This window comes from Chenopodium album, chromosome 2 (genome assembly GCF_948465745.1).
Source record: "Chenopodium album chromosome 2, dcCheAlbu1.1, whole genome shotgun sequence".
In the NCBI taxonomy this organism is placed as follows: Eukaryota; Viridiplantae; Streptophyta; class Magnoliopsida; order Caryophyllales; family Amaranthaceae; genus Chenopodium; species Chenopodium album.
In genome coordinates, this window is record NC_137835.1 from 80,575,250 (window position 1) to 80,603,112 (window position 27,863).

At 39.1% G+C, this 27,863-nt stretch overlaps 1 protein-coding gene across 2 annotated transcripts; it reads right to left on the reverse strand.

Moving 5' to 3' along the window:
* Nucleotides 1-4,025: 4,025 nt before the first annotated feature.
* Nucleotides 4,026-11,230, reverse strand: LOC145589454 (F-box/kelch-repeat protein At3g23880-like). 2 transcript variants are annotated; one of them, XM_081646031.1, is made up of 3 exons: nt 9,946-11,230; nt 8,051-8,239; nt 4,026-4,558 (listed from the first exon to the last, which is right to left on the reverse strand). In XM_081646031.1, the coding sequence occupies exon 1, from the start codon at nt 11,149-11,151 to the stop codon at nt 9,988-9,990; it is 1,164 nt and encodes a 387-aa protein (XP_081502157.1). In that variant the 5' UTR covers nt 11,152-11,230; the 3' UTR covers nt 4,026-4,558; nt 8,051-8,239; nt 9,946-9,987. The 2 variants fall into 2 exon arrangements, with proteins under 2 accessions (XP_081502157.1, XP_081502166.1); XM_081646040.1 differs by lacking the exon at nt 4,026-4,558 and adding an exon at nt 6,408-6,672.
* Nucleotides 11,231-27,863: the final 16,633 nt, after the last annotated feature.

A 27,863-nucleotide genomic window follows, 5' to 3' on the forward strand; every position in this document is an offset into this window, starting at 1 on the left:
GGTGGCATACAAATTTTTCCTTTTAACAATAATACATTCAAAAACTCTATTTAATTTGCTACAAATGTAAATATGTAATTACAATAGGAAAGTTTTCATGACTAATGAATGGAAATAGAAAAGTTAAAGCTAGTTGAAACAACGATATAAAATAATCACGGTATGTAAGGAATGCAATCTTTAAAGAGCAATAACCAAGAAATGAGTTTATGATAAGTTCAGAGTAACCAAACAACAACTCAGTGAAACAATGTCATAATAAGTAATCACTAAAATTAATCAAAGTAGAGCGAGCGAGGGGAATCAAAGTTTGCCCTTTGGAAAACAGCAAGCTCTCCTCATAAGTAAAGCACATTGGAAAATCACTCTTACTTCTAATCGGTTGTAATTTCTGATTGTTGGAGTCATAATAATATATCTTATTGGAGATTCGTATCAAAACTGTACAGCTCTTCTGGTCATACAGAACCTTTGAATCAAAATCAAGCCCCTGGCTACATACAAGATCCGTGGTAGCACATAAATAAGCATCTCCAGAAAACCATAACCTCCACGAATCCTTTTTACAATCCGTCTTCTCCATAACCCAAACACGGGTGCTTTCAAAATATATGCTCAACACAGCTATTGAATCTCCCAAGACGAAGATTAACCTGGCAATTATTTGTTTCCCAACATCAGGCAATTCGACGAAACCAAATTCGTAAACAACATGAGTCTCAGTAGAAGGATGACTTTTATGGTAACCTCCAATCCAATATGCAGCCCCTTCAAAGTAAACATAGGCTCTTCGATATGCATATAACGAAAATTTAACATCAACTGGGAAATTCACGGTATTAATGTTCTTAAGCCTCCAACGCTTATCATTGATAGAATAAACACAAGAGCATATGCTGAACCCCTCATAATTATTGAAAAAATCGAATTCAACTACCTTATAATCATTACTAGAAAGGGCATACCCTACAAGATAGCGATTATATATCCGTCGCAAAAGATTGACTCTTATATTATCCCAATGATTTGGGGGAAGTATAATTGAATTTCTTGTAGAAGGGTTCCACAATCTGAGCTCAACACCATATTGTTGACACCATAACGTCAAACCTTTACAACCTCCAAAATAGGTGTAAGTTTTAAGAGTTGAACGCAAATTATCAATATACATCTTGAAAGTGTAATTTTTATGTATAGCAAAAGTGCATCCTATATTTTTACAGGGGTCGAGTTGCTCTTGGGTTGATACAAGAGTTATGTCGCGATTATTGTTGTAACATTGAGAGTTATGTCGCGATTATTGTTGTAACATTGAAGATGCTTATACATGAAATCTGGGGAATCAATTAAAGAACACCATATTTTGCAAACACACCTGTATCGTAAAAGGGTTTTCACCGGTAGCCTCGCCATGATTTCCGTCCATAATTCCATTGGTAAATACTTGTCATCTGCAAAATTAGAAGGAGACTTGACTGCCGAAAGTCAGATGTTGGTATGTACTTGGTAAAATTATAATAAAAGTTTAACCTTCAACTGGAAAATTAATTAGAGATTTGGTTATCTTATAAGTTTTGAATTGGTAAAAAACAAAGTTTTATACAGATTGGGTTAAGAGTTTATTTATTTTTTATGTAAAAAAAAATTGTACAAAAGTAATAATTATCTTATAACCTGATAAGTGATAACATTAAAATAATATCCAACTCGTCTTGTGTGCGGCCGACCCTACCGTGTGACCACTTAAAATCACCCCTATCATATAACTAATACTTCCTCTGTTCTTGACAAATTAGGGAGAAGAAATAGAATTGAATGACTTGATTATTATTCATCAATAGGTAGAGTATTTATACAAAACCTACGAACATAAGATAGAAAACAATATTCCTAAAAGATATACCATATAACCTAATGATATATTCTCTAAATAATATCTTAACATAAGATAATACTAAATATATTATTCTCTGAATGATATCTACGGAAAATATATCATACATATATTTTCCTATATTTTCCGATATTATCTCTAACACCCTCCCGCAATCGTAACGGCAGTAACACGAACGTTGCGATTGTAAATTCTTCAAATTGTTGAAGCCGAAATGCACACTCTTGTGATGTCGCCTTCAATTTTTCTTCTTTTTCAATGATGAGAACGTTCATCTTTTCGAACTCATCTGTCATCAATCAAACAGGAACGCCATTCTTTTCGAACCTGTAAATATAACAAATTTTGGTTTTTCTAGAGCTCGGTTTATTGCACCATAGGAGGCTGGCACAAGATTTTTGGTAGTGGAAAAAAGGATGAGAGAGAAAGGTAAAAATACAAGATTGCCCATGTGATGGTATACATAAACTAAATAATCATGTGTTGAAAAATAAGGGTATATTTGGTATTTGTAGTGTGAACACAAGAATTTATTTTCCTAAAATAGAAATGGTGCAATATTTGTGATACTTCCTTAAAAGGCAAGTGATGCAATATTAAAAAAACGGAGAAAGTATATAAAGCTAAACTTTTGGCCAGCTCACGAATAAGCGACACTTGGCATTCCAATTTTTCGCCAAGTGTCACGCCACCTTGGATAGATTTTAATAAACTTCATACATAAAAATCGTCAAGTGTCGCACCACCTTGAATATATTTGAATAGACTTCATAAGATAAAAAAATTAGTTTAGAATAAGATTGTTAGTTTAGAGTTTTATTTTCGATAAAATACCAAATAATAAACTTATAATTAGGCCACAAGACAACACCATTTAGCCAATGTTATCAGGATCGGGATTCTACTTTGGATCGGAAGATGGGGGTAGGATCGAGTCGTAAAATCGGATCGTAGGATCGACCGATCCTAAAAAAATTGCAAAAACTAAAAATTTTACTAAACTTTATCAATTATTTATTCATATTTAAACCGAATTAAGTATATAATAAAAATATATCAATTTTCTTAAAAAGTTATTTCCTTAAATACATTACATGACGATAGTGTATACATACGCAATCTAAATTTCTAATACTACCTTTATATTCTAATTCCAATAAAAAAAATAAAAAAAAAAAAAAAAAAAAAAAAAAAGTTAACCTCTATTAAAAAAAATCCAAAGAAATTAGCTTCCACTCAGTAAATATTAACAGTTTTATGTACAATTTACATGCTTGCTTTGAAATTAGATAATAAAATTCATTGTAACATAATCAGCTACATCGATCAAGTGAAATTCGAGTGAAATCAGGCAGGGTTAAAACCACAATATCTACTAACTAAGAACAATAGTAGGCCCGCAAATTTAACTTATTTAAACATAAATAAATAAATAAATAAAATTAAAGAGAAAAAAATAAATAAATTGGAAAAAAACCAGTGGAGCAAGCCCATACTTAATTCCACTAAGGTAAAAATGTTCCTTTTAAGCTTATTTTGTAGAATCGGTAGAATCGGCCATAGGATCGTAGAATCGTTGTCGATCCTACCGATCCTATACGATTCTACCGATCCTACCGCAGACCGATTCTATGGGCGATCCAGATCGACTAGGTGTATTAGGATCGTAGAATCGCATGATTCTACGATCCGGATCGCGATTTTGATAACTATGCATTTAGCGTTTTAATTTTTCACGCACCAAATGTCGTACCACGTTGGATAAATATAGATAGATTTTGTAGCAAAAAAAAAGTTAATTTAGAATTCTATTTTCAATTAAATTGAATCGTAATATAATTTTAACTTAAATGTCCATAAATAACCCGGGCATCGCACGGGGCACAAAACTAGTATAATTGATAAAGCAACCCCTGTAATACCAATCAAGTAACCCTTATAACACTGATCGAGTAACTCTATAACAATAATGAAGTAACCCCTTTAACACCGATCAAGTAACCCCCATTACACTAGCAAAGTAACCCCTATAGTGGCTGGCAGCCACATATAAGACTTTGTGAATAACATTATATAAAAGTTATCACAAATCAAGCTAAAAATTGACAAAAGTAATAATATAGGAGTTTTACAGCAAAATAAATTAATTTTTAAAAAAAACAGAACATCATCATGTGGGTTCCCTGGCCACAATGGCTCAATGCAACATGTCTTCTACGTAGCATAAAATTTGCTCATCTGTTAAGATGAGCCAAACTACACTCAGAAAAAGTGAAAATAAAGAAGTGATTGACATTAAAATAAAACCCTGGGAAAACCAAGTTCATGGAGTACGAAGCCAACCAGAGATATCATGGGAACCACTGATACACCATTAAAAAAAAAAATATTGCTTAGGAAATAAGAATATATAGTCCATATTAATTTATTTATTTTTTATAATAAAGGGCAAAAACACTAGAATAAATACTCTAGTAAGAAAGATTCAAGCCCAATTCAAAAAATCAAGTATTACCTACCCAGAACCTGTATGGAGGGGCCAAAAATCTTAATTGTTTCATGATCATTAAAGTATTGATGTCTTGAAAACCCAAGAAAATGAAGAATCCCAATATGAACTTTGTACGAAAGAACTGAAGGAAGCTAAGCTCAAACCTACATAACCTGCATCAAATTAAGATCAAATTCATGGTAAGTGAATTATTGGATGTTCCATGGTGAGTTTTGCTTTCGTATTGTAAACTGACGTATGCTTAACAACATAAGCAAAGAACAAGGCAGTACAAAGCAGCGATTATTGATAAAGGAATTAAAGCAAACACAACATCAACTATCCCTGAAATATCATGTATGATAAGGAATCAAAACTGATAATAATTTACCATACTACTACTACAACACAGAATCAATATAAGATATACATTCCAAGATTGGAGAAGAATAACATAAAGCCAGCTGATATTTGGACAACCCGTCTTCTACCAACACGTGATAGCTTTTCATGTAAAGGTTAATGGTTTGACTAAGTCAAAACATAGTTGATATTATGTAAAATGTTAAGAAAGATTATAGTGGTGAGAATTAGCATTAGAAGTAGCAATTTAGAGTGGTTGTTTATAAAACCACACCTTTAAGACAGGTCACAAAGCCTAAGTGTTGGGATGTTGGATGGTACAAGGGGCCGTGTGGCATGTGCACAAGACATGTGCGCCCAAGGACAAGGCATACCGGGTTTCGGGCACTATTTACGACTCCCAAGACCCTTAAGGCATAATGATTAAGGATGAACTACATGGTTCCGGGCACTATTTACGACTCCCAAGGCCTTTTGGGAACTCATGGAAGTACTTGGATGCATAATCTCGCCGTGTGAAAAAATGTTTACTGAAGCCAAATATGAAGGCTATAATACACGACATCGGAGCGATTTAGGAGGTGTCGGGACACGGTGTCAGAATTTCACGAAACATTACGGGATGCATCCCAGGGTCATACAATATTGTTCGACCCATATATGACCATTACTCAGCTACGTACAGGCCCCGTCAAAACTTATAGCCAATATAAGATATGTGTACGAAAACGGGTAAATTGACCGTTTTAAGGCAAATTGGATGGTTCCACCCACCCAATCGGACTCCCGGAGGGTATTAAGGACCATGGCAAACATCTCGGCAATTTTTATTTTAGGGCGAAAAAAAGTTAAAAAATTCCAAAATGGAAGGCTATTATCTACGTTTTTTGAGGAATTTTTGAGGTTACGGGGGCCCGATGGCAAAAAGTGATGAGATGCTAGGGAAGACATCTCGTGGTCATATAATGACATTTGGAACCATATATGACCATTATATGTTGTCATAAATGTCCGTGGTGTAGCTTACTTTTATAAAATCATTGCAAATTGTAATCGGGTAAATTGATTGTTTAAAGGCATATTGAATAGTTTTACCCACCCAAATGTCCTCCCGGAGGGTATTAGGGATCATGGTAAATATCCCGGCAATTTTTATTTTCGGGCAAAAAAAGTCAAAAAATTCCAAAATTAAAGACTACTATCCACGCTTTTTGAGAAATTTGGGAGATTACGGGGCCGGGTAGAGAAAAGTCTTGAGACCCTAGGGGATACATTTCAAGGTCATATAATGCCGTTTGGAACCATATATGAACATTATATGTTGTCATAATTGTCCGTGGCAGGTTTGAGTTCACGAAATCGATGCAAGTTGCGAATGGGTAAATTGACCGTTTAAAGGCATACTGGATGGTTGCACCCACCCAAACAGATTCCCGGGATGTATTAGGCTCCATGGTAAGCATCTCGACAATTTTTATTTCCAGGTCAAAATAAGTGGAAAATTGTCCAAAATTAAAGGCTATATATACACGATTTCGGGTCAATTTTTGACATTTTTTCAAAAATTGAACTGAATGTTGGATGACTCCTTGGGCCGTATAAGGAGGTTTGAAACCATAAAACACCAATAAATATGTCCATAAAGTACCAAGAATGAACCTGCCTTTTTTATTCTATTTTGGTAAAACATACCCTATCGTACATATTCATCATCTTATACTTTCTCCTTATAGATATAAATGGCATATCACTACTCACTAGTAAAAATTACAATGTTTAGGAAACGAAGCTAACATAATCCTTGTAGATGTCCATGATGTTGAATAAAAGTAAAATCAGGCAAACCCCATATTCTTCAATAACCTACCTTGAATCTTAATCTCCCTTCTCCGCACTCTCAACAAGCAAACCCTGTACTCCTTTACTAGAAGGGAATAAGGTATTAAAACTGGGCAAGCAAGAGAATGAACAATGGCTCAACCCTGATTCGGGAGCCCAACAATGTATATAGAAAAAAGATATAAAAGATACAAAAGACCTAATGAATGAAAAGTCTGTTGTTTCATTTAGATATACATATTACCCTGATACACTCCCTCAATCTGCACAGGGTGAAATGATAGACGGACAGATTGGACTTGTGAGTTGTGACAGAAAACAATTCATTAGTGAGGCATTTTGTAAGAATATCTGCAACATAATGTCGAGAAGGACAACCACCGCTAGCAACCATCTCACTAAAAAAAATTATGATCAACATCTATAAGCTTATAAGTTACTACAGTCATGCTGTACAGGATTAGCGGTAAGATCTAGTTATTTGGATCCTCTCACAGGTTTAGCTAATATCAGTTGTCATGTTTATTTCAGAACACAAATTTCCAAATCAACTCGACTCAAGTGATACTACTAAGAGTACTAACTACACCCTTTATCTTTGTTCTAGATGGTCTGCTACTACTGTAGTCCAAACCACATCAGAGCCACCTGCTTCATTGTGTAATCCTAGTCATGAATGAAAAGTCTATTGTGTCCTTTACATGTATACATACTCCGTATTACCCTAACATAACTAACAAAGTAATAATAACATTTTTTTAAGAATTTGTATGAGTAAATCAGAATTTCCACCCTACCCACGGGTTTGCATCCACTTATATTTTTATCCCCACATGCTCATACGCACAAACAACTAACCTGACCCAGTAACAATCCAAAATTTGATGTGCATGGGCACAATAATTTAGCATGACTCATAACCGACTAGACCCAACCTGAACCCCAACCAGTGACCCAAATTGACACCTCTGATAGTGCAACTAAAATAAAATGTAGAGGGTATAATTTACTTATTTAACACCTGGTTGTAACATCAACATATACATTACCGTGATCATAAAGGGTATGTAACTACAAATTGTTTGCAAAATTGGAAAAAAAATTCCCATATATTTATCATCTATGATAACTAGTGAATTTCTTTTTAAGTTCACTCTTTTTTAACAAGATACAACATGAAACACATTTTCAAGACAATGAGATTAACAACCACATATTTAAAGAAATTTTACAAACTCAAATCTCAAAAAATAGATGAACTCAATGCCTTTACCTCTGCATTCTATCATTTCTATACAAGACCCAAACTTAGGATTTTGAAAATTATGGATTTCATGTCACTGCCTCTGTATTCTATACACTTATAGCTTTGTTGTTCAGGAATAATTATGTTGTATTTATACTCAAACTGGAGTTAAAACAAATTTAAATGCAATTAAGAAAATATAATTTTAAGAACTGACCTGATGAACAATCATGATTCTGAATCTATTCAAGATCGTGGCTCCCTCTTCTTCTTTCTTCTTCTTTATTTTGGACAGAGAACTTTCAGTAAAATCACAAGTTAACTATTGGGATTTCTCTTCAAAATCTTCGGTTTTCATTGATTAATGTAAGTTTGCACCAACTGCTAACGCATTACTCCAACAAAACTGCATATGTATGTGGTATAAAAATAAATAAATTAGAAGAAAACAAATCCTTTCAACCATGAAACCAACATGTTAGACCTGCAAGACACTACGCCTACATGAAAAATCAAGGTTAACCTTAAAATTCACGAAAAAGAGAAATATAACGTCTAAAAACTGCAACAATGGAATTTTAACTAATGTTTTAAATTCCACATTTCATGAAAAGCACCCTTTTTTGGATACTCAATGGTTCTACAACGGGAACATACACTCAATGTTACACTTGAGAGAAAAAATTATTAATCAATTTCCAAAATTGGTGAGATTCATGGTTACATTACTTTCATACACTTTTGTTGACTGATTTCTACCACACATAGTAGACTACTTATCACTAGGGAAAACTCAATACTTTACAACATGGTTCATTGTTTGGTGGCACCTCATCCAATTAAACCCTGGAATCTGGGTCTCAATAATAAGTAGATGAGAGCAGAATCTTTTTCTTTTCACTTCCTCTTTCACAATGCTATAAGGCCTATAACTCTAATTATACAAATGGTTACAATTTGTGGTAATTTATACTTGTAGTTTCTTAGAACTTCTCTTTCTCAGAGCCGAAACTTGAATTATGAAGACCAGATTTACATCCAACCGAAAGATAGAACCCATTTATTTACTTATTCATATGACTGTTGAGTTAAACATTGGACATTATATGTACGGATGGTTCTACTTGACTTTGGACACAGCAGAGTATGCCTGGTGCTTCTGAATAGCTATTTTTACACAGTTATTCAACTCTCATGATATACTTTTTACATGCTTTAATTTTTCCACAGGTTGCTATCTAGTCTCAAACTTTACTTGAAACATCATCTCAAAAATATTAGTTGTAATTTCCAGCCTATGCTCATGTGCCAAGAATTATTATAGCAGTTCAGTCACAGCGGTTACAACTTCATAATTTCGTACAGACTTTAATAATGGTGACGAAAGTAGAGCATAACTCAGCCATCCACATGATTGGCAAACAAGCACCTTACTGTATTTCAAAGTGTACTTAGACTTTCAGAGTTCTGCAAAATCATCTTTGCCCAATTCTTACTTATATCAAGAACCCACCAAGCCACCCATATGCATGTTTCTTTTTTTTTTTTTTTTGAAACAAACCCCAAAGGGCTACCCATATGCATGTTTCTATTTTTATGCTAAAACGGTACTTACATTCAGGCATTCAAATTGTACATATCAACCACCAGTCCACCATCAATACTAAGTAACATAAGAGAGACTCTCAAAAGCTAATTCACAGGCTTACTGAAGTAAATATTAAGACGACTTACTCTGCCCCATTGTCTTTCCTACAAAAGTTTACTCAGTCCCATTTATCTACCCTACAAAAGTATTGCTCAGTTAATTATTGAAGACAAAGTATCAGATAATTGGGCAAAATTGTTCCAAACATTATTTGTTAACTTAGTTTCCAAGGTAGTGTTACAGAGTAATTAGCAAAATTGAGCTTAAAAATAAAAATTGGCAGACAGAACTGAGACACAGTCCAAAAAACAAACATTATTATAAAGCTTTTGTAAAAAATGTGTTGTGGGATATAGCTAGCCAAACAGTAAGACAAACAACATCCAATAATATGACCATGATGAAGCTTAAAAACAAACAACAAACAGCCCATAGATAAAAATCATAAAATGCATTACTATTACCTGTCATCATTCGGCATCTACCAGTTTATATTGTAGTCCTTTTTATGCGAGTGAGGTCAAAGTTGTGCCTTCACATCCTTTGTGCAACACCAAGCTCTCCACATAAGTATCCAAATATGAACAACGAAAGTATTTCCTTTGTTGTACTTGATGACTCGTTATGTCATAAGACATCAGTTTGTTAAAGTCATGTATCAACAATGTACCAGTATTTTCAACATACAGCATGTGCAAATTGTGCATTGAACAACAATCAAAGAAATTATAGGCATCCAAATTAGAATCTCCAGAAGAAAATTGGCACCATGGCTCCTCTCCGTGATTCTTTTCAATTACCCATACACAAGCTCTAACACGAGAAATACCAAAAAATGCTAATGACCCACCAAACAGAAAAAGAAACTTGAGCATTTCCTCCCCAAAATCCGGCATCTTCAGAAAACTAAATTCCTCGGAATCCAAGTCAAAAGAAAGAAGATGAGTATCTTTCCCTATGAATCCATAATAAGGTCTCCAGTACAATGCCCCTTGGCAGAAAACAGCCCCATTCCTCAACCTCATTAAACTAAAACACCACCTTGGAACATTTCTCCAGTCGGGTTTAACCCTCCAAACACGGCCACTAAGCGAATAAATGGCAATCTCAATCGACAACTCCGAAGCTTGAGCACCACCAAGCTCCACTGCCTCCAAAGCAACCACCTTATAATCCTTACTTAAAGGAGCAAATCCTAGATAATATCCAACATTACTAAACTTAATACATTTAAGAGGGCAATGGGGAAGTAACATGATTTTCCTAATAGAAGGGTTCCACAAACTCAATTCTTTCGAATCCGAATCATGGAAAGTAAATCGCCCAATTAACATCAACCCATCAACCATCACACTTTCAAAATTCATACGGGATTCTAAATTCGTATCAAGTTGAGCAAGTTTTCTCATTGAATCACTCCGACGAGTTATAAATTTGAAATCAGAAAATGTTTTGGGTATAGGTTCAACAGTTAAAATTCGAGAACTCTTGTAAAATTTGAGATGCATAGAAATGAAATCAGGAGAATCAATTAGAGAACACCAGGTTTTACAAACACACCTGAATCGTAAAAGGGTTTTCACCGGCGACCTGGCCAAGATCTCCCTCCATAGATCTGGGGTTAAATACTGGTGTTCTAGCAATGGTGTTTGCCTTTTCCGACCCCACATTTTGAGCGATTTGCAGAATGGAGGATCACTGTAAGAGGAAGAAGACGGACTGTTAGTTGATGGGGTTTTGCATTTGGGGTTTTTGTCTAATGAGGGGGTGTTTGGTAATAGGGAATTGGGGGTGGGAATAGGAATAATAATTCCTAATCTTTCTATTCCCATGTTTGGTTGGTGGGAATTAAAATATAACATGGGAATGGGCTTGGGAATATTTAGCATGAATTCCCTACATTTTATTACTTGGGGGAAGGAGGTAATATTTTGGGGGGAATTCACTAAATTGTTAAAAGACAATATTAACCCTATTTTGTGGCATATATATACCATACCTCTATGATAATAAAGGGGTAATCTTGTAAATTTTGCTTTTAATCCCTCTATTATTCCCACATACCAAACATAGGATTTAAAATTTCTCAATCTTATTTCCAAAATATGCCAAACAAGGGATTGGGATTATTTCATTAATTCTCACCTATTAATTCCCATTCCCACTCCCACCCTATATTCCCCAAATTCCCATTCCCATTTGCCAAACGCCCCGTGAGTGTTTTTTTTTTTTTTTTGGCAAGTCGTCTTGTATATTGTGTTACTTCCTCGTCACTTGGTTTTTTTGACTCCGTATTGCCGGTATTGGCGATGGGCTGTCGAGTTTGATGAGGTCAGGTCGAGATTATTTAGTGTTTATTTAAATTGAAATCTTTATTGAGTTAAAAATGAGGTACTCTCACTTAAATAATTTGATAAATAAAATTTGTTTATTAAATGGTAAAATTATAATTAAATTAACATTTTTGTATTATATATGAGACCTGTTTAGGGTAATTTTACCCCGCCACGTGGTCCCATCAGAGGATGACACGTGTCAGCCTCAGGATGGCCCAAAGTGGACCAATCCCTGCTCGACACGTGTCATTTCAGATAATTAGGGAAAAAGGCGGCCTTCAGGCCCAAATCCCGAGAACGCCGAAAAACGGCGCAGCCCACCAATGATTAGGGTTCAGAGACCTAATCAGGGGCAATTCCCAAAGACCCTATAAATAGGGAGATGTCTCTCATTTTGAGAACACGGTTTTACCATTTATTACACCTGCATTCTCTTACATCAGAGAAACACCTGAGCTTGGAATCCAAGCAGATTCCCACCTAAATTTCCGTACTCTTTATTCCTTTTCAAGTTACTAACTTGATCGTTAGAGGCGGAGCACCACCCAACAGGTGTCTCCGTTTGTTTTGCAGGTACAGCTCACCCCGGATCAGTCTTCGTGTTGTAACTCTCCCGAGGGACAAAAACACCCAAAACATTTGGCGCCGTCTGTGGGGAGAGTACCTCGAAGATGGTTCAAGAGCTTGTGCCACCTAACCGTCTGAGTGAAGACCCAGAAGTTTTTACAGACCATGAGGAGGATGAGGATCCTCAGGTCGAAACCTCTACAGCCGAGGATGGCTCTCTTTGAGTCAAGCGCATCCGGCCCAGAGAGACTCTGGAGCAGGGCGCCTCCCAGGCGGGTCCGAGCAGATCCACTGGGCAGCCGGAAGGGGCAACCCAAACGGCAGCTGGATCAGCCCCTGTCACCCGAGACGAACTCATGAGGTTCATGACTAGTTTCAAGGGTGAAATTACAGAGCTGATCACAAAAAGTCGGGCTGGCCCAAGTAAAGGTCAGTTGGCTAAGAAGACTCCTCCAGAGAAGGGGAAGTCAGTCAGAAACCGGCAGCCCACTCCTCATCCAAAGGAGAAGGCAGCCGGGACCATTGATTGGTCGAAGATTCTCCTTCCTGGGAGGAACAATAACACTCGCCGGCCCCAACAGCCGGTGAGAAGTAAAAAACCAACTTCTGATGCCTGGGAGATTATTAACCGGAAGAGAAATCAATCGCTGTCTGAGTCGGCTTCAACGTCGAACTTTCCAGACAGCTTCAACAACATTTCTGCTAAGAAAACAAGCTTTGATTTGAGCACTGTTAAGCAGGGAGAGAAAGAAGGGCTGCGCTCATATGTCAGGCGGTTCAATCTGATAAGAATTCAGATTCAAGGACTGTCTGACGAGGTAGCTTTTACAGACTTTTTCAAGGGTCTGAGAGACGGGTTGACTTTTAAGTTCGACCTCGTCAGAAAAGGGGCTTTCACCTTACAGGCGGCCCTGAGGGAGGCGGAAAGCTACATCCAAGCTACCGACCTCTGCTCGCCTGGTAGCCAGTCGGACTCTAAGAAGTCCGACAAACAGAAAGTCAGCCGGTCAGCTCAGCCGGCCAAAAACAAAGAAGAGAGCAAGAAAAGAAAAGAATTCTGGGCGGTTACTGACTCTGACCAGCCGTCCCAGAAGAAAAAGAAAGAGTTTAAACCGTACGTCCCCAAGTACGAGTTTAACAAAGACTGCAACTCCATCCTCATGGAGGTAAAGGACCGGCTGTTCATTGAGAAGCCGAATCCTATGAAGAGTTCTGTCCAGTCATGGAACAAGAATAAATTCTGTCAGTTCCATGAGGAGGTCGGCCATGACACCAACGACTGCTTCAGTCTTCAGCGTGCGTTGGACCGTCTGGCTGACAAAGGGCTGTTGAAGTCCTACATTTCTAAGTCCCCAGCCGGGGCAAAAAAGAAAAACAAGGGTCAGTCCTCCAAGACTACCCCCAGCCTGCTAGTAGCTCGGATACCGACAAGGAGTCGGTCTACACTATAGCAGGCGGGTTCTCATGTGGTGGCCCTACCATCCGGGGCACCAAGAGCCATCTTCGAAAGATGGATAAAGATGATGATGAGCAGGCGGAAGCCAGCTCCTCCTTCCCAGACGTCTTGATCACTGAGAAGGACAGGGGCTGCGTCCGCCGCCCGCATGATGACCCGGTGGTCATTGAATGTAAGGTTGCCAACCAGCTGGTTGGACGGATCCTTATAGACACCAGCAGCTCATCAGACATCATCAGCCTCCGGTGCCTGCAAAAGCTGAAATACAACGTCGGCAGCATGCATCCGGTCACCCACCCCTTGGTTGGTTTTGGGGGTGGGATGGTCTACCCAGCCGGGAGAATTGACTTACCCATCCGGCTGGGAGAGAAAGGCCAGGGACGACATATGGTCGTCAGATTCTTAGTCGTTGAGGAATTGACTGCCTATAACATCATCCTTGGCAGTCCAACCCTCAACGTAGCCAAGGCCGTAATCATCCCGTTTCTCATGCTCATCAAGTATGAGAGGGATGACGGCTCTGTTGGTTCCTTGAATGGGGATCAGAAAACGGCCCGAGAGTGTTATCTCTCAGCCGTCCGAGATACAGTGACCCCAGGCGGCCAGGAACCAATAGACCTTGACAACGTCAAGGATGCCGACCCAGCCCCCGCCCCATCAGCAGCCGGGAAGAAGAGAAAGGCTCCCCTGCCGGTGGAGGTGAAGAAAGAGAAAAAATAGCAATCACTGACCGGTGAACGGTCAGACGAGCTCCGTCCCCAACCGGCTGGTGAAAGCATTGATCTCGTTCTGGACGACAGCCGTCCAGAACGTACTGTTAAGGTTGGGACGGTAGCTCATGCTACCTTGGGTGCAAGTTTGCACCTTCTGCTGAAAGAATTCAAAGACATTTTTGCCTTTGAAGTGGAAGAGATGCCAGACGTCAGCCCGGATCTTGCTGTCCACAAGCTCGCCGTGGACCCCAAAAAGAAGCCCGTCCGGCAAAAGAAAAGAAACCACGGCGAGGAAAGAAGTCAGGCAGCAGCTGCCAAAGTCAAAAAGCTGCTAGACGCCAGGTTCATCCGGCCCTGTAATTTTCCCTACTGGGTGGCCAATGTGGTCCTTGTTAAGAAAACAAATGGGACCTGGCGCATGTGTGTTGACTACACAGACCTCAACAAGGCGTGTCCAAAAGACAGTTACCCGCTTCCAAAGATTGACAGTCTGGTCGATTCAACAGCCGGTCACGCCTTGATGAGCTTTATGGATGCCTACTCCGGCTTCCATCAGATACCCCTGTGGAAGAAAGATCAAGAGAAGACGGCCTTCGTCACTGATCAGGGGCTATTTTGTTATACTGTGATGCCGTTTGGCTTGAAAAATGCGCCTGCCACTTTCTAACGGATGATTAATACAGTCTTCATTAATCAGATTGGGAGGAATGTGGAGGCGTACATTGATGACATGATAGTCAAATCCAGGCTACAGACGGATCACCTTGCTGATCTCCGAGAAACATTCACCACCCTCAGGCGGCATAAGGTTATGTTAAATCCTAAGAAATGCGTCTTTGGTGTTGAGTCTGGGAAGTTTCTCGGATTCCTGATTGATCAAAGGGGGATAGAGGCTAACCCTGAAAAGATACAGGCGGTGATAGACATGAAGTCACCCCGTTCTGTCAAGGAAGTCCAGAGACTCACCGGTTGCCTGGCCGCCTTGGGGAGGTTCCTCAGCCGGTCAGGCGACAAATGCCTCTATTTCTTCCAAGCAATCAGGAAGAAGACCAGATTTGAGTGGGGGGATGATGCTGAGGCGGCGTTCCAGAGGTTGAAAGATCATTTGCACTCTCTGCCTAGGTTGGTCAGTCCTTTGCCTAGAGAGACGTTGTATATGTACCTAGCCGTCTCAGACCATGCCCTCAGTGTCGTTCTCCTTACTGAGAGAGACGGCGTGCAACTCCCGGTTTACTTCATTAGTCATGTTCTTAAAAATGCTGAACTCCGGTACCCCATGGTTGAGAAATTTGGCCTTGCTTTGTATATGGCATTCAAAAAATTGAAGCCTTACTTTTTGGCACATCCGGTGGTGATCTACACTGACCAGCCACTCAAGTGGCCGATGTCTACCTTGGACTCATCCGGAAGAATGTTGAAATGGGCTATTGAAATGCAAAGTCTTGAAATCACTTACGAACCAAGAAAGGCAATGAAAGGTCAGGCGTTTGCCGACTTCATTGTAGAAATGACTCGTCCAGTGGCTCCGGATAATCTTGATCAGGTTTGGAAAGTGTATGTAGACGGGAGCTCTACAAAGAACGGCTGTGGTGCAGGCGTAATTTATGAGTCTCCTGAAGGAGACAGATTTGAATATGCACTACGCTTCAAGTTTCAGGCCTCTAACAATGAGGCGGAATATGAAGCCCTGCTAGCCAGCATACGCATGTGTAAGGCGGCAGGGGCCATGAAAATTGACGCCTACTCTGATTCTCAATTGGTCGTTAGCCAGTATGAGGGAAGTTATGAGGCTACCCATCCGGCTATGATCAAATATCTTCAGGCAGTCAAAGAAGAGGCCGGGGCACTTGAGGAATTCCGACTGAATCAGGTGCCTAGGTCTGAAAACAACCAGGCGGATGCATTGTCAAAGCTGGCATCTTCCGCCTGCTATGATACGCCTCGGTCAGTCTTCTGGGAAGTTCTTGAAAAGAGAAGCATCTATGAGGATCCTGTTGGAATTCTGGACCGAAGCTCTACCTGGATGGATGGCATCCGGGCCTATCTTTCAGACGGCACACTTCCCGATTCGCCACAGGAAGCAGCCGTCCTGAAAAAGCATGCTGCAAGATTCGAGTTGAAAAATGGAGAACTCTTCAAGGCGGGGTTTCTGAAGCCTTTGTTGAAGTGTCTCACCCCAGAAAAGGGGAAAGAAGTCCTCGAAGACTTGCACTCAGGATTCTGCGCCTCTCACATAGGCGGCAGGTCCCTAGCCGTCAGAGTCAGACGACATTACTTTTGGCCCACTCTTGAGGCAGACGCCAAGGAATTGGTGAAAAAATGTGACAAGTGCCAAAAGTTTGGAAAACTTATTTACCGACCGGCTACTGATCTGACGGCCATCCACAGTCCAATCCCGTTTGCAAAGTGGGGCATGGACATTCTAGGTCCTTACACGCCTGCTCCAGGCGGAAAGCGCTATATCTTAGTGGCTGTGGATTATTTCACCAAGTGGGTTGAGGCTGAGGCGGTTAAAAACATCAAGACCTCAGACGTCATTGCCTTCATCTGGAAGAATGTTATCACCCGGTACGGGGTACCCATGTCTATGGTGTTTGATAATGGTCCTCAGTTTGAGACGCCACAGCTAAAAACTTGGTTGGGAGATCAGGGGATCTCAAGTTATTTTGCATCTGTTGGCCGGCCCCAAGCAAACGACCAAGTTGAAGCTTTCAACAAAATCATCTCAGACGGCATCAAAAAGAAAATAGAAAGAGCCGGTGGCTTATGGGCAGAAGAATTAATCCATGTCCTATGGGCCATCCGGACAACAGGGAAAGGGGCAACCGGTGAAACCCCATTTCTCATGGTTTACGGTGCTGAAGCCGTCTTGCCCATCGAACACTACGAGCCGACTCTCAGAGTCATGCTGTATGATGAAGAGGCGAATTGGGAAGCAATGCGCCTGGCATTGGATTCACTTCCAGAACGCCAGGGCAATGCCGCCTTGCGTCATGAGATTTACCGTCTGAGAATGACTAGAGCCTACAACAAAAAAGTACACAAGCGTCCTTTGAAAGTTGATGACTTAGTGTTACGAAAGATGGAGGCAACCGGTAGGGCCAATGAGTTGGGAAAGCTAACACCAAATTGGGAAGGTCCCTACCGGATCTATGAAGAAGTAAGGGACGGCACCTACCGCCTGGAAACCCCAGACGGCAGGCGCCTGCCTAGAACTTGGAATGTAGACAATCTAAAAAAGTACTACTTCTGAGAATGTAATTCTTTGTAAACAATGAGTCAATTATTGAAGATTCAGCCTTTGTTTGCAAAATTGAGTTATCGTTTAATTATCCATCCGGGTAATATCAAGGCGGATTCCCCATCTACCTGACTAAGTTCGATACTTAGTGAAGGTTACATTTGTTTATCCGCCTGGGTAATGCTCAGATCCCTTGTTTACTTAAGTTGGATACTTTGTTTATTCAACTGCTTAACCATCCGCCTGGGTAATACCCAGACGGATTCTCCATTTTTCTAACTAAGTTTGATACTTAGCATGATCCGCCTGGGTAATACCCAGACGGATTCTCCATTTTTCTAAACTAAGTTTGATACTTAGCATGATCCGCCTGGGTAATACCCAGACAGACTCGTTTGATTAAAAAAACTAAGTTTGATACTTAGTATAAATTCAACACTGATTAATAAACTAAGCACAAAAACGTTTAGTGGCTACACAACCGGTCTCAAACAAGACCAGAGGCTAAAATGGCCGGATGGTTGCTCTTTTTATAAAATCGTCTGTCCCAACATGGACAAAGGCGTCCGGCGACACCCCTCCGGGTGCAATCGTCGCAGAGAACAGATTATCTGTCAGTTCTACGTATCCATGCAGACGGCAAAAATTGAACGACCGAATTGGTCAACTCATAGCCGTTGACCGAGATAACCTACGAAGAACGAATAAGTCCCTAAATACTGGATGCCCATAGGCATCAGTCGGTCACCGGCTGAAGTTCTCACTTAGGTTATCCATTCCAAAAATTGCACCTCACCCCAATTGGGGCAAGAGTTCAATGGCTGTGAAATCTCTACCAAGACGGGCGTAACCCGTCTGGGTAGTGACCAAAACGCCTGTGGGTGTACGGCTGTGCACTTGGTTTGGGGCAATCACTACTATGATTGATTGACTTACAAACATATCATGCTCTTTGCAGCATCAGACGTTTTCAAGTCAATCAACCAGCTCCAACTGAAACCAATCACACAGCCGTCCAGGGGCAAGGACAGCCAGACTATTGACTAGTTAGGCAAAGAATCGCCGCATGCTTTTAATAAGATAGGCAAAAATTAAAAATTCAAATGCAAAATAATCAAAACCGACTTAGTCGGTGCAATTCATAAAAGTCCATCCAACCAAACGGTTGTAATGGATCAATTGTTAACCGGACCTCGTCCGGGAGAAGGAAATTGTTAATTAACACGGCTCCACAGCCGGTAAATACAAGAATACTCGGCACGCAGGCCGGAAAAAGCAAGTTTTGGCATACAGCCTCTGAATAAGAGAAAAAGACAAAAGCAAAGATTGGCATACTGTCGCTGAAAAGTCACTTCTGGCCTGCAGACGGAGCCTCCTGGTTCTCCCCCTTCTCCTCATCATTTGAGAGAATTTGATGTGCTTCGCCGGGACCAGGAAGCTCAGGCGCGGACGGCTCATTATTGCTGAGCCAGGCTTCAAAATGAAGCCTGGCTCAGGCTCACCTTGCTCTCTCAAGTACACCACGTACTCTGCATAGCTGTGTGCCATTGTCCAGATGCTATAATCAGCGTCTGGATACAAGGCAGCCCAAGCAATCTTCATACGGGCGTCGTTGTCAGCATCACTCTCAGCAACAAGGCGGTTTTGCTCCGCCTCCAAGGTTGCTGCAAAGTTCTTCTGAGCTTGAGCAGCATCCTTCTCCAGCCTCTCAACCTTGGATTTCAGTTTGCCAAGGTCCGCCTGGGCCTTCTTGAGTGCCTCTTCAGCCTGTTTGGCGCTCTCGTCTGCTTTCTTCTAGGCCTCCTCCGCCCCCTTCTTGGCCGTCTCAGCATCCGTTACCCGCTGGTCGGCCGCCTTCAGATCAAGCTCCAGCTGCTGGATTTTAGACGCCTGTGTCATAATTATTGCTTTAGTTTCAAGTTCATTTACGATAGTTGAGTGGAAAGCAATATTATCAGCATCTATGGCAGACTTCTTGGCCCTTTTTACCTCTTCCCGTTTGCGGGAATAAGGACGTTTGAGCCCGTCCACCCGCAGCATGGCCTGCAAAAGAGCAGGCGGCATAAGAATTACAGGCGGGGTAATTACTTGAAAAATATAACATGGAATTGACAAGTTTCTTACCTCAGCCAAAAGGGATAGAATGCGTTCAAGATTGAACGTCTCTATCCCAGGTATATTGTCCTTATCCCTCTTCCGGACGGCGTCCAGCATGGCCTTGGCGTGCTTCTGGACGTCTGGCCAGCGGGGAGATTGATCTGCACCACAATCAACACGTGATGAGTGCGAAACTAAGGCAGCACCTATCTGTCGTCGACCGTCTGAGGATGACGTCTGTTGGGAGTGGGATTTCACCCGTAAAGGCCACCCCAGCTCAAGCGGGGATTCAAAAGGGTTCTTACCTTCAGAGCCGGCCAAGCGGGAAACGCTTGCAGGCGTGGTGAACCCGGCGGCTGCTGAGGGGTTGGCAAGATCAAGGCACAGGCTGCCGCCTACCTTCTCGAGTCGCCCCGCAATCCGTATCGTCTTAGCCCCGGTTGAGGCGCCAGGAGTTGACGCAGAGGCAGACTTTTTTATTTTATTGAGAACGGTTGGGGCCTCCTCTCTAGCCCGTTTGAGATTCTTCTCAAACGATTTCCCAACTTCTCCCCCCTGTGAAAATAAACAAGTAAAGGTTAGTATCCGGGCAAGACAGTTTATAAAATAAACTTAAGAAAGGGTCAGGCGCTCAATACCTTGGCCCTGACCTCGGCCGCAGCTTTCTCCGCAAGCTCTTTGCGGATGGCCGCAGAAGACTGCTTGGGAGTTTTCTTCGTCTGCAGCATGTTCAATGCTTCTTCTGCAAAAAGAAAGAAATTGGTCAACATCATAAATCAATACCGATAGAAAAATACTACAGACGGTATGAACTCAGGTGCATACGTTTATTAAACATGTGCCCTAGCCCGCAGGCGGCTAAGAAACATTCATCCCTGAACCAGGCGCTCTTGGGAATCCAGTTCTTAGGGACTTTTATTGTTTCCCCGGTTGACAGAGTTGCGTCTGTGAGGCCGAAAAAGTCTGCCTCAATTATTTTGTCAAAGTCTTCCTCTGGGATCCGGGGAAGAGCGCACTTCCTGTCCAACAAGTCAGGCTTCTTATTGTACAGACGGAATTCATAGTTTTCCCGTTTGGTTGGGGCTGACATCAGGTAGAACCTGTGTTTCCAGCCATCGAATTTGGAGACCTTGTCCAAGGTCATCATATATTGCGGCTGCATGGTTAGAGTGTACCACGCCCTCCAGCCGCCTGGGCTCCTACTGAGGTAGTGCATGCTTGCAAAAGCCTCCCAGCCGGGGTTAAGCCCTTGGAACTCGCAGGCGGCAACATACCCTAGAATGTTGGTCCAGGAGTTGGGGGTAAGTTGCTAGAGCCCCAGGCCGTAGCCTCTCAAAATTGCCTTCACCGCCTGGTGAAGGGGGAAGCGAAGGCCGGCTTTGAACGCCGCCTCATAACAGCCAAAATAGTTGTTGGCGTTCTCTTGATCATCCCCCCAAGCGATGGTGCCCAGCTCAGGCGGCACCCGGATCTTATACCCGTCTCCAAGCGGGTGCATTTTCTTAAAGTTCTCTAAGTTTTCCCCCATTTGGATCCGGTCTTTGGAGGAGACGTGGATGCTGAAGGGATCGTCCTTCTCACTCCACTTTTTCCTTTCTTCCTCCTCGCTATCCGGAAGAGGGGGCAAGTCATCGCTGCTCTCAGAGGTAGAGGCGGAGCTGTCACTCTCCGTCTCCCCCTCACTTTGGTCCAAGGGGGCAGAGGCGGCCTCGTCGCCGCCTTGGTCACACTCTTCCAAGAAAGAGTCAGCAGGGGTTGAAGGGGCGCGCGGAGGGGATCTCTCCAGAGCCGTCTGGTCTCCCTGACCAGACGTTTCTCCCTCAGGCGCTTGGCCGCCTGAGCCTTCGCTTCTGTAATTTGGATCAGTGGTCGTCTGCATTGTCCGAGCCATGGTGTCCTGCACAGACACATAACTGGTCGGAATCCATGGCAAAGGGTGGTCCCAACACCCCGAGCCGGCACTCCCAGTCCTAGACTCAACCGTCCCTGGTGACCGGCTGGACTCTAACCTAGGCTGTGCCGTGTGTGTTGGTGATGCATCCATTTATTGCAAGAAATATGTACAAGCGGTGAAAAAAGAAAAGAGCTGAGAGAGACAGAGACGGTACCTTTGGATTTGATATCTGAAGGAAGGCGGGTCCGGCTGGGTTGCGGAAGAACAAAGTTTCTTGCTCGCGCCTGACTCAAACGGATGACTTCTGCTCTCTCAAAGTTTTTCTCTCTAGAAAATTTTTGTAAACGTACAAAATTATGAGGGTAAAACGGCTATATATAGAGGGTAAATATGGGGGGCATTTCCGTAATTTACCTGGAAGGTGAACGGTTACTCTGTAACGGTAAAATTACCGCCAACCGGAGCGTGACATGTGTCACAGATGCCACGTGGCGTGCCACGTCACATCTGTGAGGGGCAAATGTTTAGGGTAATTTTACCCCGCCACGTGGTCCCATCAGAGGATGACACGTGTCAGCCTCAGGATGGCCCAAAGTGGACCAATCCCTGCTCGACACGTGTCATTTCAGATAATTAGGGAAAAAGGCGGCCTTCAGGCCCAAATCCCGAGAACGCCGAAAAACGGCGCAGCCCACCAATGATTAGGGTTCAGAGACCTAATCAGGGGCAATTTCCAAAGACCCTATAAATAGGGAGATGTCTCTCATTTTGAGAACACGGTTTTACCATTTATTACACCTGCATTCTCTTACATCAGAGAAACACCTGAGCTTGGAATCCAAGCAGATTCCCACCTAAATTTCCATACTCTTTATTCCTTTTCAAGTTACTAACTTGATCGTTGGAGGCGGAGCACCACCCAACAGGTGTCTCCGTTTGTTTTGCAGGTACAGCTCACCCCGGATCAGTCTTCGTGTTGTAACTCTCCCGAGGGACAAAAACACCCAAAACAAGACCCATTATTATTACTTTATTTACGAAAATGTCATGATTGGACATATATGTTGTTTTATTTACCATTTTGTCATTTGATAAACAAAATTTTGTTTATCAAATTGATTAATTGGGAGTACCTCATTTTTAAGTGATATATATATATATATATATATATATATATATATATATATATATATATATATATATATATATATATATATATATATATATATATATAGGGGAGGGATCCGGTAAGAACTCATCCTTATATAAGAACCTTAGTTATATAAGAATCAATCTCATCCGTAGGATTAGATTAATTCGGACGGTTTAGATTAAAACACGTATCCTCCCTCTAACCCCTTACCCACCACCCAAAATTTTCTCTCTCTTCCTCACGTTTCTTTCCTCCTCTCTCTCTTCAAACCCCAAAAATCTCCCTAATATTGCAATTAGGGATGGCAATGGATCTGGACTCGACCCGGATCAGTGGATCCAGATCCGTTTTTCACGGATCTGGGTCTTCAAATTTTGGACCCGACGGATCCAGGTCGGATCTGGGTCCTGCTGACAAAAACGGATCTGGATCTGGGTGTAGGCCCTAGACCTAGATCCAGATCCGTGGACCCGTTTTTTTATTTTTCCTATTAAAAAAAAACTAAAAGTGTTTGTTTCTTTATTAAAAATGTTGATAATGTTAGTAATGATAAAGATTAACCCTTTCAAGAGATGAATTTTGGATGCTCATATTATATACATCATCGTTGTTTTTTCACTAGCTGATATGTAACATCGTATTTTTTTTTTTTTTAATTTTAATTCAAAATATGAGTGTATAAGTTGGTTAATTTGGGGTTGAACTTAATAACCAACAACGTAAGTTTGAAATAAATTTTTTGACCCGAACATTACATTTTTTGCAAAAAATTAGGCAAAATATATTGGACCCGTTTTGGACCCGGATCCGGACCCAGATCCGTTGGACCCGACGGATCCGGATCCGGGTCTTCATTTTCTAGACCCGACGGATCTAGGTCGGATCTGGATCCTACATACAAAAACGGATCTGGATCCGGGTCCATCTGGACCCGGTCCAGATCCGACCCGTTGCCATCCCTAATTGCAATTTGAAGGATTTTAATTTAAGGTGTGTTTTTCTTTTCGATTTTGTTTAAATTTCTATGAAATTAGCATGATGTTGAAGTGGATTTTGTTTTTCTTTTCGATTTTTTTGAGTTTGATTTTCGAAAATATTGGGCTCGAATTTTCGAACTGTTGATTTTTTTTTTCTTATCGATTTTTGTTGAAAAATTTTATATTGTTCGATTTTTGTTTTTCTTATCGAATTTTCGAACTGTTTTTCTTTTTTTTTTTGTTCGATTTTCTATTTTTTTTGGTACGATTTTTTTTTTGGTTCGATATTCTTTTTTTTTTGTTCGATTTTCTTTTTTTTTTGTTCGATTTTCTTTATTTTTTTGTTCGATTTTCTTTGTTTGTTGTTCGATTTTCTTTTTTTTATTTGTTCGATTTTCTATTTTTTTTTGTTCTATTTTCTTTTTTTGTTCTATTTTTCTTTTCTATTTTTGATTTTCGAATTATATAGTTCGATTTTTTTTCGATTTTTGCTCGATTTTAGTTCAATTTTTGCTAATATTTTGATTTTGTTCAATTTTAGTTCGATTTTTGCTAATATTTTGATTTTTGTTCAATTTTAGTTCGATTTTGTTCAATTTTAGTTCGATTTTTGTTCAATTGGTGGCAGAATAATTGTTGTTGGTGGTGCAGGGGCAGCAACTAATTACGGCTGGTGGTGTTGAAGGGGTGTTGCGAGTGGGCTGTTCGGGTGGTGTTGAAGAGGTGTTGCATGTGGGCTGCTTGATGTGAGTTGGTGGAGTGAAGAGGGTAGCAAGCTGGTGGAGTAGGGGAATGAATTGGAGAAATGAATTATTTTCTCTATTTTGCATGAATTATTTTCTCTATTATTTTATGATTTATCATTTTCATTGTTGATTTTGTTTGATTTTATATAGTTCAATTATGTTCTAAAGTTCAATTTTATATAGTTCGATTATGTTCTTAAGTTCAATTTATATAGTTCGATTATGTTCTAAAGTTCAATTTAAATAAAGGTAATTAAAGTTTATGTATTATTTTTCCCTTATGTTCTAAAGTTTTCCATTATGTTCTAAAGTTTTGTCTTATGTTCTAAAGTATTTCTATTATGTTTTAAAGTATTTCTATTATGCTATAAAGTTTTCTATTATGTTCAAAAGTTTTCTATTATGTTTTATTATATTTTTCCCTTATGTTCTAAAGTTTTCCCTTATGTTCTAAAGTATTTCTATTATGTTCTAAGATTTTATATTATGTTATAAAGTATTATATTATGTTCTAAAGTTTTCCCTTATGTTCTAAAGTTTTCCCTTATGTTCTAAAGTATTTCTATTATGTTCTAAGATTTTCTATTATGTTGTAAAGTATTTCTATTATGCTATAAAGTTTTCTTATTATGTTCTAAAGTTTTCTATTATGTTCTAAAGTATTATGCTATAAAGTTTTCTATTATTTTCTAAAGTTTCTATTATGTTCTAAAGTTTTCCATTATGTTCTAAAGTTTTCTATTATGTTCTATTATATTTTTCCCTTATGTTCTAAAGTTTTCTATTATGCTCTAATGTTTCTATTATGTTCTAAAAATTTCTATTATGTTCTATTATATTTTTCCCTTATGTTCAAAAGTTTTCCCATATGTTCTAAAGTATTTCTATTATGTTCTAAAGTTTTCCCATATGTTCTAAAGTTTTCTATTATGTTCTAAAGTTTTCTATTATGTTTTATTATATTTTTTCCTTATGTTCTAAAGTTTTCCCTTATGTTCTAAAGTATTTCTATTATGTTCTAACATTTTCTATCCATATGTTTTAAAGTATTTCTATTATGTTCTAAAGTTTTCCCTTATGTTCTAAAGTTTTCTATTATGTTCTATTATATTTTCCCCTTTTGTTCTAAAGTTTTCTATTATGTTCTAATGTTTCTATTATGTTCTAAAGTTTTCTATTATAGTAAAAAAACAATTTGAAATTAAAATCCAATAAAAGAAAAACTCAAGCAAGAAAAAAAATTTGGAAAAAAAAAATTAAAAATGAAAACTAGAAACTAAAAAAAAAAGCGAAAAAAATTAGGGAAAAAAATCGAAAAATAAAAAATTGAAATCGAAAAAAAAAACTGGAAAAAAAAACGAAAAATAAAAATAAACAAATAAAAAACTTGAAAATAAAAAATCGAAAAAAAAACTGGAAAATCGACCAAAAAAAAATGGAAACTCGAAAAAAAAAATTGAAAATAAGAAATCGAAAAAAATGGAAAATCGAAAAAAAAAAACTGGAAAATAAAAAAAACTTGAAAATAAAAAATCAAAAAAAAAACTGGAAAATCGACAAAAAAAAACTGGAAAATAAAAAAAAAGGAAAATCGAAAAAAAAATTTGTAAAAAAAAATTGAAAATAAGAAATCGAAAAAAAATGGAAAATCGAAAAAAAAATGGAAAATAAAAAAAAAAACTGGAAAATAGAAAAAAAATGGAAAATCGAAATAAAAAATCGTAAAAAAAATTGAAAATAAGAAATCGAAAAAAAATGGAAAATCGACAAAAAAAAAACTGGAAAATAAAAAAAAAAAACTGGAAAATCGAAAAAAAAACTGGAAAATCGAAAAACAACTTGAAAATAAAAAATCGAAAAAAAAAGCTGAAAAATCGAAAAAAAAAACTGGAAATTCGAAAAATATATTCTTAAAAATCGAAAAAAAAAACCAAAAAATCAAACTTAAAATCCCAAAAAAAAAATCAAAAAAATCGAACCAAAAATCAAAACAATCGAACTTAAAATCGCAAAAAAAATAAAACTAAATCAGATTTTTTTAGCAATTTTAAACTTACCAAGTTCCTTGAGGTAGAGAAGAGAGAAGAGAGAAAAGGTTGAGGAGAGAGAAAATGATGAGGAGAGAGAAAATGCTGAGGTGAGAGATTTAGGGTATATTTGTTTAAAGTGTGAAAAAAAAGTTATAAAGAATTACAAAAATGCCATTACTAAAGGGGTATTTTAGATGGTTAGATCAAAATTTTTGAACTGTTGAGATGTGTTCTTATATAAGATTGGATTCTTATATAGAGGAGGGTTCTTATATTCTTATATAGAGGAGGGTTCTTATATGAGCCTCCCTCCCTCTCTCTCTCTCTCTCTCTCTCTCTCTCTCTCTCTCTCTCTCTCTCTCTCTCTCTCTCTCTCTTTCTCTCTCTCTCTATATATATATACTTCCTCTGTTTTTTATAACATATATTTTTTTCACGTTTGGCGATGTATTTCTTTTAATTAAAATTATAACACATAAGATTAATATAGTATTAATTGGATGAATCTAACACGAAATCATATCAATATATTTTTGCTTAGATATAAATTATCATAGCTAGTCAAAAGTGGTACATACGAAGTTTAAATAATGTTAAAGTCAAATTGTTGCACGTATATAAATTTTTTTTGACAAGTTATCACTTTTTTTTTCCAAAAACAATTTTTTTTTTTTTTTTTTTTTTTTTTTTTTTGTTTGTTATCATAATCCCCACTCAAGTACACTTAGCCACCATTGTTGAATTTTAGAGGGATTTCCATTGGTTTTTAGCAGTGGAAAACTCCAATGTTGTTTTTTGTGCATGTTCATCTTTATTTTATTTTATTTTGTTATAATAAGGGCCTGTTCATATTTACTGAACTGAGCTGAAGTGAACTGAACTGAATTGAATTGATTGGAGCTGAACTGAACTGAACTGATTGGAGCTGAACTGAACTGAACTGAAAAATTAAAATGCATAAAACTGAACTGAACTGAACTGAACCTGAGCTGAACTGAACTAAATTGAACTGAACTGAACTGAAAAATTAAAATGCATAAAACTGAACTGAACTGAACTGAACTGAGCTGAACTAAACTGAACTGAACTGGAGCTGAACTGAACTGAAAATAAGTAAATATGAACAGGCCCTAACTCTTCTTCTAAGAGAGACGTTTTCTCCCCAAAAGTCA

Excerpts from the sequence above, each read along its gene's own strand:
- LOC145589454 (XM_081646031.1), bottom strand. The coding sequence starts at position 11,151 with ATGTGGGGTCGGAAAAGGCAAACACCATTGCTAGAACACCAGTATTTA.